We start from the raw sequence: 11,681 nt of genomic DNA on the forward strand, positions 1-11,681 counted from the left end.
GCCCCCCTTAGGGTCCCCAGATGGCCTTACCCTCAAATCGACCTTCACTGATCAGGGTTAATTTCCTTCCTCTTCACTTGTCTGGCGTAGAGCCACAAACTACGGAAAGACTGGCAACCTGGGAGAGGCTCGGATCCACTAAACAGCCAGGACGACAGAGCTACAGTCAGAAAGACGGGAAACAGCAGCTACCGAGTGCTTGGTGGACGGACCAGTCCCCAGAACATGAAATTCCTTCCTAATTCGGAGGCCTGGTTTTCAAAGGTTTCCCACCCCTATCACCCCACTCCCAGTTCTGCTGACACATCACGTTGCACCCCCACCTCACTCCCCATGCCCAACCTTTCCAGGTCGGCACTGTCCTGGAAGACAGGGGGCCAATGCCAAGGCCACAGCTCCCTTTCCGGATTATGGTCTCGGCTTCCAGCAGATTCCCACCTTCTGATCTCTGGGCTGCTCCCCAAACTCCTCCCTGGGCACTATTTCGCAGCATCGAAATGGGCTGCAGGCAGGACAGATATCCTGGAAAGCCAGTGGCGAGTGGGAAAGACTACGGAGGCGCCTCAGGACCCGCGACGGTCTCCGCCCAACGCTCTGGACCGCCCCCACTTTATGGAATCTCCCAGGCACTGACCTGCTGTGATCCGGGACAATTTCCTTCTCCTCCTCCTTCTTCCCTCAGCCACAGGCCCGCTCTCCCTCAGAGCAGTGGGTAGCTGGTACTCAGACGGAACAACGACCAGAACAAGAAGGACTTCTGCACACGTCAGCTCTTGGTCACGTGAGAGCTACGTCATCCACCAACTCTGGTCCCCAATTTCCCCTCCCACCAGCAGTGCGGCAGAAGAGGACCCGCCCCCCTACATTCCCTCCCCCATACCAGGCCTTGTTACTCTTTCTTTGCTAATCCCATCTCCCTGTGGTTGAGTTTGCCTTCCTCTGATTGCCAGAAACAGACAGCATCTTCCCCTGGGACTACTGGCCACTTGTACTTTTTGAAAAATTTTGCTTCTTCGTTCTCTAGGCTCCTGGGACAGCAGCAACCTCTCCTTCCACCTCCCCTCCTCCCAGCTATTAATGTCTACCATTTCCTCTGAAATCTAGTCCCAGATCTGAAACCAAAAAATAACTTTAGAAAAGGAGACCTGGAGTGAGAGTGAGGTTTTTACTTCCTTAATATTTTTTTGTTCTGCCCTTTCTCGCCCCCTGCCTGCATTCTTTTCATGAGAAAAATTACTATAAATCTATTTTCATTTGAGAGAAAAAAGAGTGGGAGTTAGAGAGTGGGGTTGGGTGGATGGCCTCCAAAAGTCCCACATTTTCTCATTTGTGGGGAGTGTTATACACTTCACTCAAAGCAATCTTAGTGTCTTCTGGGGCCTAGCAGATAACACAACCCTGTATAAGCTAATCAGTGTGTCTGAGAATGTATAAATCTTCGGACTAGGCAAGTCTTCTAAACAAGAGAGCTACAGACTATCACTTGCATCAGTTAGCAAAGAAGAGGCATGGAGCCCTCAGAAGCCAATAACAAAGAAAATATTGAGTAGAAACCACAACGGTGTAGTGGTTATCTGTCAGATAAACAGGCATGCACAACTGACAAAATGAGTGGCATACAAAGAACATTACAAAATATATTTGGGTACAAATAGAGAATATCATCTTTAACATAGGTGTTAGAGGAACACTGAAAGCAAAACAAAATTGGCTGAATTAGCATCTATCAATTACTGGGGAACCATTTCACTGACTGATTTAATGAACTCAGTGATTCACCTACAGCAATGATTGAACATTTTTATATTGGGGAAAGTAACAAAATAATGTCAGAATATGGAGTCTGCTGTAGGCTATTCCCTAATAGTTCAGATATAAGGTTATTATCTGAGTATAACTGTTTAAATCCTTAGACAATATGGGAGTAAATCAAGAGACTGAAAGTTTGGGAATAGGCAAAACGCCAGGGAAATTCATATAACTGTAACTTTTGGGAGGTAGTACTAGAAAAATGACTGAAATTTAGTAAAAAGAAATCAAATCAACTATATTATTCTGTGTTTAAAGAAATATCATGTGCAGTGAAGGGGCTCATTTAGGCATGGAGTATATGAAAAGGAGAGTCAGAGGAAAGTATTGGTAGTTCCCACCCAAGCACAGTCTGGAGGAGAGGGAGTCTTGGCTAAGATGACTGGAACATTTAGCTTTTCTTGGCAGAGCTATACCCATGATGTGCAAGAGTACTTCAAGCCTCCTTAGCTGCAAGCCATCTCTTAAGGTGAACCAATATTCTTGCTCTGATTGCAGGCTCACAAGCAACTTCCTGAGGTATGATTTCCCAAATAGTAGTTTGCCTACAGGAAAAGAGTGGGCTGGTAAAACTGACAGAAACCTCCAGTACCCCTGACAAATTTATTTCTCAGGGTAAACTATTCAGTCGTAACTCCTATTGAGACAACTTCCCTTATGGCCTGATTACAGGGAAAGGATGCAGAGAGCCATGGTTTGGACATTCAGATCTAGATTTATATACAAGTCTCTATGAATGTGGGTCTTTTTTTGACAGAAGCCTCTGCTGTCAGCATACAGACAAAATCAGTGGTTGATCATGCAACAATGAGGACAAGACCCTGAACTGTAGATGCAACTCCGTGGAATCCTCTCAGGGAACCAGGTAGCTTTGGCCTAGAAGACAACCTGTGCATCACCGTTTTAGAATTGTACCTCTTTAATGTTCAGTTAATGTGAAAATTAAGGTATGCTGTGGTAAATAGGTTCCCAGCCCTCAGTCACAGCTGGACAATGGGTTAGTATCCAAAGTTGCTAAAAGGCTCCTGCAAATCAACAACATCTGAAACAGTTTAAATTTCTCTCAGAAAAGAAAGTATATTTTACATACTCTTCATTTTCTGCAGCAAAAGAGTAGGCATTGTACACAATACAGACCAACTGAAAACTAAAATTTATATCTTGAACCTTGATAAAAATTGCAACTTGGTGGAACTATGGCATCCTGAAGATGCCATAGACCCCACAGAGCTGATCCTGGTTTTCAACATCTTCTTATTGTTTGAGTTCACCAGGTTTGGTTTCTGTTGCTTGCACCCAAACAGGATCAACTAATACACAATGTAAAAACAAATAACAAAATCCAAAAATAATATAGATTAAGATAACAATATTCTATAATTTATTTTTCTCACCCTCTATAATGCCTTTAGTGTTATCATCTGCCTATCTTTTTTTTCCAGACACTTTGTAAGTTACAGGTCACATATGACCACATACTGATTAAAGCCAGAAGGGTCCTTTAGATACTGACTTCCCATAGCCTTTTGCAGGCTCAGGAACTTTCAACAGGCATGTCTGAGGAAATGCTTAAGGATTTTCCTTTTTCACTTTTGAAATGGTCAGGCAAATAACATGCCCTTAAATATTTGTTGGTGAATGTATAATGGAAAGCAAAGTAGATTTTAAGTGCTAGTCCCAACATTCCTTGGTAGGAATTATAGATCAAAATGACAAAGAAGTAAGAGAATTGAAAGGGTTATTATTCCCATGGGGTTTAGGAAGTTTTATAAAGGGAGTGGACTCAAACAGGAAAGGTCTGACAGAATGGGAAAATGGTAGTCAGGGGTTATACACTGGAACAATTGGAAAATATGCCAAAGGAGAGAGTTATTGTATATTAGTGAGGAGAGGTAAGAGTGGAATGTTTGTCCTTGAAGCTTTGTTAAGCTTTACATACTCCTAAATTCTTTCTCATGCATATATTTAAAACAAATAAAAGCCACTTACGTAAGTATTTAGTAGCCAAAAATTGAATGATGGACAGTTGAACCTTCAAGTTCTGTTTGTACAGCTTAATAAATAGAATTCACTTGTCTATGATAAAATAAAGGATGAGAAAAAGAACAGTATAAGGCAATGATGGCAAAACAAATGAAGTAGGGGTTTAGAGAAAGGGAGTACAATTGGTGAGTGAGTTTGCACTATAAAAGTTTGAGGAAAACCAGAAAGTTGTGACCTGTTCTTGACTCCTGAATATTCACCAGCAAGGCACTCTGGGCTCCCTGGCTAATCTCCTGAAAGGGCCTCCCCCACAGGGCCTCTCACTTGGGGAGCTTCCTGCTGGGGTGTCATATTTCAATGTTCTAAGAAGGAGGCTGCCTTAAGGGTCTATATTTAGCATATGACTCCCCAGCAGAGACAGCTGGATGTCTGGGGACTAATTTCTGCATACTTTGTCCCTGAGTTCTGGGATTATTCTGGGGGGCTTGTAGGGGTGGTTCAGTGAAATTTTAACAAAAGACAGCAAATGAAAAGGTCTCTTTCTTCTGCAAACTGCTTGGGATTCTGTGAACTGTGCTTTTTGTGAGGGGAAACTACATGGATCTCAGGGGTGTTGCAGTGATTTTCAGACACCCACAGACCCTCATTACTATCTCTACTGGAAGATTCAAAACACTCACCACTGCTTGAACGACATAGCACATGAATGATAGACACCGGAGATATCGTACCAGGCTCATAATTAAATGAAAAGTCCATCTATTGAATCTCACTTTTATCAATGGGATAAAAGGGAATTCTCTAATTTCTGGATGGGTTACACACCATGCAACTTCAGAATAGATTTTAAATAAAGACCTTTGAATGAGGAGCAGGCTAATCTGTGAAGTTACTAATTTGTAAGGTACATTTGAAGATATACGATTCATTTGAATTTGGGGGTCTACATAAAGTCTGTCCTTTGAAAGCCATCCAACAATCTTCTCAACCTTCCTAATGCGACCCTTTAATACAGTTCCTCATGTTGTGGTGACCCCCAACAATAAAATTATTTTCGTTGCTACTTCATAACTGTAATTTTGCTACTGTTATGAATCGTAATGTAAATATCTGATATGCAGGATGTATTTTTATTGTTGACGACCCACAGGTTGAGAACCGCTGTATGAAGATCTCAGTAATCTGATGCCTAATACTATGAGTTCAGCCAGGAAGAAGGGATAGTAGTTCACTTATCTAAAAGTCATAATTAAAATGCTGACCAGCTCACTATAGATTCATATTGTCCATCAATTTATAAATAATATCAAAAACACACTGGTTTTGTTTATTAGGATATGTTTTTAAATTTTAATATGCGGTTTGAAAGTTGCTATTTCCTGTGCAGTCAGAGAAAATATTCTTAATGCAGTACAAATTAACAACCAAATCAATGAGGCCTCCCTGTTAACTGGGAAATCTTTATAAGTATAGATACAGATACTTGAATTCTTTTTTTTTCTAAGTGGCATAACTTTATTGTATTTTCTGATTACAAAATAATGTAGCTTGAGTCAAAAAATGAAAGGAAGGAACAATTAGACTATAACTGAATCAAAAATATTAATAAAAACATCACTACTACTTGGGCTTCCTTTTTTGACTACACACACACACACAATTTTGGTGCAGTGATTGCATGTGTAAAAGGGTATAAATTAAGGGAGGGGAGGCGAGAGTTTTGGAGCCAAGGAAACGGATAAAACATTTCTCCAAGAAGTATAAGTAAACGGTAGACCCAAGAAAAGGTGCTGCCCCTTCCTGTAATTAGAGAAAGGCCAATTCAAATACCAGAAAGCCATAACCACTTCTGGTTTCTGCTATTGTTATAGAGGAAAAGAGTGGCGGAGACCAGTTTGATGGGGGGAGGTACGGGGCAGGCTGGCGCCTGCCGCTCAGCTTATGGGAGTGGAAATTGGGGGCCAGAGCTCACTGGTGACGTGATCATCACGTGACCAAGAGCTGCCTAGAGCTCAACTCCTTGCTAGTCGCTTCTGTCTGGGTACCAGCCCCCTATTACTCTGCAGGCTTATGAAGGAAGGAGGAAACTAGCCTCGGATTGTGCAGGTCGGTGGGAGTGTGGGCTCAGCTTGGAGAGAGGTGGGGATGGGAGAGGGCCAAGAATGCCACCGATCCAGGTTCGGGCAGATTGGGTCTGTGTCCCTTTCTTACCTACTTTCTAAAGAGCACCCCCAACCCTCCCATACCGTGCCCATTTTAACAGAGAACTGTCGGGTGCGGTGTGTGTGTGTGTGTGTGTGTGTGTGTGTGTGTGTGTGTGTGTTTGGGTAGGGGAGGGGGAGCTGGGGCTGAGGGGAGTGAATGGCGGTTACTGAGACTGCAAGGAAAGAAAAGGCACACAATCGGGGCACTCTTGTTCTGAGTGCTGCTCAGTCCACCAAGAACTCCGTCTCCTCAGTTCCCTGTCTGTCGGCAGATTTTTAGGTCTGTTGGCCCATAGATCGCCACAAAAGTCGCGGAGGGAAGCAGCAAACTGTCTTGGGACCCTGCAGGTCGGTGTGAAGGTGGGATGAGCCCTGGACCCTTGGTGGCGAAAGGGGTGGCGGAGGAAAGAGGGTTGGGATCAGAGCCGGCCAGTCCCAGTCGCCCTCTCCAGGCCCCTTCTTTCTCCACACCCCCTCCCATTTCGGTGCAAGGAAAGGGGTGTGGCAGCCTTTGCTGGGGAAATGGCGGACGACAAGGGGGAGGGGGCGGGGAACCCCGCATAAGGAAAGCTGGAAGGGGGTGAAATATTTTCAACTCAAAGGCTGAAAATTCAGAAAAGCAAGCATTGTGAACTGTGTTCTCAGTGCTGTTCCATCCACTACACTTTCAGTTCTTCATTGCTGGCTATCTTTCCATCTGTCATTCTGCTAGACTGTCCATCAAGCACTGTGGAAGGAGCACTTACAACAGAAGACGAGAAGAAGAAGGAATTCACCTGACTTTGGCGGAGGTTGGTGGGAGAAACTGCCTGTGAACCTTTGGGGATAGGGGTGTGATGGAGGAGGAGACTACCTGAGGTTTAGCCTCTCTATGTCATCTTACTGGCTATCATAGCACAACCCCAACTCTTGCCCTTCTCTGCAAGGCCTGGAAGAGAAATAGTGGGTCCTGAGGGTAGAGAGAAGATGATGCACACACAAACATCGAAGAAATAGTTTCCTAATCAACCACCTCTCTAAACCAAAGCTCAAAATCCATTCTGTCTATTTGGTTAGGCACAAACTTAGGCTCAGCCCAAGGCACTGAAATTACTTTTTCACCCATAGATTCATCACAAGACAGCTACAGGAGTCTGAGAGGCTGAAGATCACTGCTCTCCACCATTACAGAACCTAGCTCTAAATTCCTCTTCAATCAGGTGGAGAAGGGCCCTCTCCTGTCCTTCCACAAGGCTGGCACGGACTTGAACATGGGCCGGGCTCGGGAAGTGGGTTGGATGGCGGCAGGACTAATGATTGGAGCTGGTGCCTGCTATTGCGTTTACAAACTAACCATAGGAAGAGATGACAATGAGAAGCTGGAGGAGGAGGAAGAGGAATGGGAAGACAACCAAGAGCTGGATGAAGAGGAGTCCCAGATGTGGTTTGATTTTATAACTATGGCTCGGCCCTGGAATGAGGATGGGGACTGGACTGAACCTGGGGCCCCTGATGGAACAGAAAAGAGGCTCTCAGGTGGGGGCAAGGCCAATCGAATACACCCAACAAGACAGCGTCCATTCCCCTATAAACATAAAAATACTTGGAATGCTGAAAGCCTTAATATTTTCAGTTGTGCTCTTGGCCTCTCCAAGGGTCCTTTCATTCAGGGAAAAATGTTTGCTCAGCCCAAGGATGCTGGTTTTTCATTTAGCCACAATATCAGTAGTCATTTGGCCAGCCTCTCCATTGTTGGAAACACGATCCCTACTCCCGACCCCACTGTGAAGCAGGCTTTATGTGCCCTGGATAGCGAGAGTGCCGGTGTGGAAAATCAGGGCCAGATTAAGATGTCCGTCAGTGAAGTGTGTCGGGAAACTGTGTCACATTGCTGCAACTCATTTCTGCAGCAGGCCGGATTAAATTTGTTAATAAGCATGACAGTTATTAATAACATGCTTGCCAAATCCGTTTCAGACCCGAGGTTTCCTTTGATATCAGAGGGAAGTGGATGTGCTGAGGTTCATGTTTTGAAACAGTTGATGGGTTTGTCTGAAAAACCAGTCTTGGCAGGGGAATTGCTGGGTCCCCAAATGCTGCTCTCATTCATGTCCCTCTTTATCGGGAATGGAAACGGACAGGTTCTCCCGGACACCCTGGCCTCTTAAAAGACCATCCCAAACAGAATGGGACCAACTCTACCCAAAACCCGTTTGGGGAACACGCACTTGTGTTCTCATTAAAGACTCTGCAGAGGGTGCTATAGAAGATCCAGCCTTAGCCATCACCACATCATGGGGTGAAAGTCACACTTGCTAAATCGAGGACCACATTATTATTGGCGGGGTGGAGGTTCCCACTGAGCTCTGAGTGACTTCTGGTTGTGCAGTCTACAGGTAATGTGCATTGTAAATTACTTCCTTACTTCTTCCTGTGGTAAAGGGCTCATTGCAGCTGCCAGCTGTGGATAAAGCATCAGGAAGGATGCTTGCCTTTGGTGGTCTCCCTGTCTAAGCCGGACTGTCTTGTGGAGACCAGACACATATCGGAGCTTGTGCTGAAAATGCTTTTGTTGCTGCATACGTCGAATTCTTTTTCGTTTACTCTTTCTTCTACACCAGCTGATGGATGGTGAACCCGTTCATCAGAAAAGTGCACTCCCTTCCCATGTTCTGTGCTGACTTAACCTCATCCACCCAAGTCTACATTTGTATGTTTCATCAATAAACTTGTGTGCTTTGACTGGCGAAAATGAGACATGGTACTTGTCCTTGAGTTGACAGTGTGCATGAGGAGAAAGACAAAACTGCAGGATAAATGCTAACTGGATCAGGGAGGAGGGAAGGGAGGCATTTGCTCCGACAAATGCACTCTTATCAGTGCTCACAGGAGGCAGGGGTAGAGATGGGCTGCAGTGTTCAGGAAAACATCAGCAAGGGGTTGGGGGCTGAGGGAAGGTGAGGGCGTGGAGGGGGTTTGCTGGAATTAGGATAAAATGCTGGAAGGACTGAAAGAGACAACACCTGTGAAGCAGGCAGCACAGTGCCTGGCATCTGGCACCTGGCACCTGGCACAAAAAATCCCTTGATGAAGGTGTCTTTCCTTGACTGCCAGCCTAGAGAGGAATGTCAGTATCCTTGGGTTTGTCTACACATCCTTGGGGGCCACTGGGCAACCCATCCCTGCACATTTAATGGACGATTGTAGCAATAATGGTTTCCACTTGCTGAGTGTCTACTTTGTGTCATTCTCTTCTGGGAAGCTGCTGTTAGACCTACTTCCAGAACCCCTCCTTTTCTTGGGGTCCCAAGACCAAATTCCTGGCAGAGTGAGAAGAGTTGGCTGCCCCTGCTTCTCTTGGTGGAATTACCTTTCTGCACCATCCCTGGAACCTTCGGTGGGATCCAGGAAGAGGAGAGTGGAGTTCTCCACCAACTTCCTTTAGGGGTCATAGGGCAGACGCTGGGGGTGCTTGGAATGGCTGTGGCTATTCCATTGATCAAGAGACACATCCTCCCCTCCATCCAAGCTCCCAATACCCTGTAGAGCAGCGGTTCTCAACCTGTGGTTTGCGACCCCTTTGGTGGTCGAACGACCCTTTCACAGGGGTTGCCTAAGACCATCCTGCACATCAGATATTTACATTACGATTCACAACAGTAGCAACATTACAGTTATGAAGTAGCAACGAAAATAATTTCATGGTTGGGTCACAACATGAGGAACTGTATTTAAAGGGCCAGAAGGTTGAGAACCACTGCCTTAGAGGAAAGGAAGAACCCAGCTCTAACCACTGAACCACTTCATTGAAATGGGCAACTCGTTTCCAGACCCATGTCAATGGGCCTTAGACCCTGTGTCGCCAAAGCCGGGTTCCCTGTGTGTTTTGGATGTGTCAGGCAATGGCCCTGTTCCTCAAAGCTCTGGCCAGCTCAGCGGACGAGAAGCTTCCCTTGCGCAGTAATGCTTCTGTGCCCGTTGCCCTCTGCTGGTCTCTTGGGATGCTGCTCTGGGCCACTGTGCCCCAGGCATCAGTGCTCTCCAAGTGTTCTGCCTCCTGATTATTCTCCACAGAGAGTGTAGTTTTATTTTAGTTTTTCTCCCTTTTCCCAGAGTTTGGTTTGCAGGTGGGTTACAGCTCTCCTGCCTGTTCCCATTGCCCTACGCTCCAGGCTGTCTAGTGGGCACTGGTGCTTGCCAGGTCCCCGGGGCCATCTCAGGGATCCTCCACACAAGAATGGGGGTGCGACCTCTTCCCAGGTCTCGGTACCTTGGACGGCAGGCACATGATTCGAGGTTGCAGTGACACCACACCCCCAATAAGGATCAGCGCCCTGGGGCTTTCTTGCTGGCTCTGGAGCCCTGTCTTGTTTCCTAAGAGCTGGTAATGCGACCATCTTTTTCTCCCAAGCAAGCCTGGGGTGGCCTGGACAATCTGTTTTCCAATCTGTAGGATTGCCCTGCAGACAGTCCCTGCATCCACTTGTCCCCGTGGTGCAGTCAGCATGGCGCATGCTGTCTTCAGTGACACCTTACGACTCGGCCTCTTTAACCTCAGCACAAAGGCAGAGGGGTTTCTCCTTCCTCCTGGCTCAGGATTCCAAATGAACACACGCCTCCCTGCTTCTCTGCCCTCTGCTGAATTCCCCTTGTGTTATGCATCAAGCCGTTTCCCCCCAGGCCTGAGGAAAGCACATGGTGCTTGCAGGCCACAACTGACTCCCAACACAGGGAGGGCCTCGGAGACTTTCTGCCCATCTCTGTCACAGGGGAGCCTGCCTGCATTGAAGTGTCTCCATGGTCTGGCCTTGGCCCAGTCAAGAGCCTCCTCTCCACTTGCTGGCACTGCCCTTCCAAAGATACTCTCTGTGTCTGGAAGCTCAGCCCTCTGGTATGCCCTTCATCCCTTGGTGGGTTGCTGTGCCAGGGCAGGAGCCCAGTTCCCAGTGGATTCTGCCTGCGGACATGGAGGGGAGTCCAGAGCATGCCTGCCAGTCATGGTCCGATTAAGATATTCAGATGCTAGCCCAGCCTGTGTTGCTCAGTGGTTGATCATCGACCTATGAACCAGGAGGTCACGGTTCGATTTCTGGTCAGGGCACGTGGCTGGGTAGCGGGTTCCATCCCCAGTGTGGGGCATGCGGGAGGCAGCCGGTCAGTGATTCTCTCTCATCATTGATGTTTCTCTCTCTCTCTCTCTCTCTCTCTCTCTCTCTCTCTCTCTCCCTTCCTCTAGGAAATCAATTAAAATATATTTTTAAAAAAAGATATTCAGAGGCCATCAGCACTGGAAAGACTCTGGTGCCCCCTCCCATACTGAATTAAACATGAAACAGTAAGAGACCTCCAAGCACAAAACATACCTACCTTCCTGCTGCAACTAACAGAGATTCTTTCTGGGTTCCCAATGGTAAACATTTGACATGGTCACCAAAGCTTGAGCTTGTCACACTCTGTGGGGAGGTGTCCTGCCCTAATGGGGCTGCCCCAGCCTAAGCTGTCTCTTGTGTAAATCTGGAGCTGCTGCCACAGCCTGGCTGCCTTCTAGTCCCAGAAAGGGCCTTGGCTTTTCTTCTTATTCATCTCATCATTACATCTACATTTGGTGCTGTAGATACCACATTAACTCCCAGTGCCCTCCCCAGCCTGCTGCCTCTCCTGGGGAATCTGTGGTTTTACAACCTGCATTTCTCTCTCCCCCCCCCC

General features: G+C 46.5%; 2 protein-coding genes across 10 annotated transcripts in view; one reads left to right on the forward strand and one right to left on the reverse strand.

Moving 5' to 3' along the window:
- ARMCX3 (armadillo repeat containing, X-linked 3) overlaps positions 1–788 on the reverse strand; it is a 4,810-nt gene extending 4,022 nt beyond the window's left edge. The window contains exons 1-2 of one of the 4 annotated variants that reach the window (XM_005869874.2): positions 635–788; positions 31–138 (exon numbers count right to left, since the gene is read on the reverse strand). The gene's annotated coding sequence lies outside the window, so the exon portion shown is untranslated. Of the gene's footprint in view, positions 1–30; positions 161–438; positions 598–634 lie in introns of those variants that run through there. The other 3 variants (XM_014542598.1, XM_014542601.1, XM_014542600.1) reach the window with 3 other exon arrangements.
- Positions 789–5,792: 5,004 nt separating this feature from the next.
- Positions 5,793–8,720, forward strand: ARMCX6 (armadillo repeat containing, X-linked 6). 6 transcript variants are annotated; one of them, XM_014542603.1, is made up of 4 exons: positions 5,793–5,898; positions 6,251–6,344; positions 6,709–6,787; positions 7,104–8,720. In XM_014542603.1, exon 4 carries the CDS (start codon positions 7,247–7,249, stop codon positions 8,141–8,143), a length of 897 nt encoding a protein of 298 aa, XP_014398089.1. In that variant the 5' UTR covers positions 5,793–5,898; positions 6,251–6,344; positions 6,709–6,787; positions 7,104–7,246; the 3' UTR covers positions 8,144–8,720. The 6 variants fall into 6 exon arrangements, with proteins under 6 accessions (XP_014398089.1, XP_005869933.1, XP_014398088.1 ...); XM_005869871.2 differs by having other exon boundaries at positions 6,269–6,356; XM_014542602.1 differs by having other exon boundaries at positions 6,269–6,344; positions 6,668–6,787.
- Positions 8,721–11,681: the final 2,961 nt, after the last annotated feature.

The sequence above is a fragment of the Myotis brandtii genome, unplaced genomic scaffold, assembly GCF_000412655.1.
Source record: "Myotis brandtii unplaced genomic scaffold, ASM41265v1 scaffold305, whole genome shotgun sequence".
NCBI classification, from domain to species: Eukaryota; Metazoa; Chordata; class Mammalia; order Chiroptera; family Vespertilionidae; genus Myotis; species Myotis brandtii.

Excerpts from the sequence above, each read along its gene's own strand:
- ARMCX6 (XM_014542603.1), top strand. The coding sequence starts at position 7,247 with ATGGGCCGGGCTCGGGAAGTGGGTTGGATGGCGGCAGGACTAATGATT.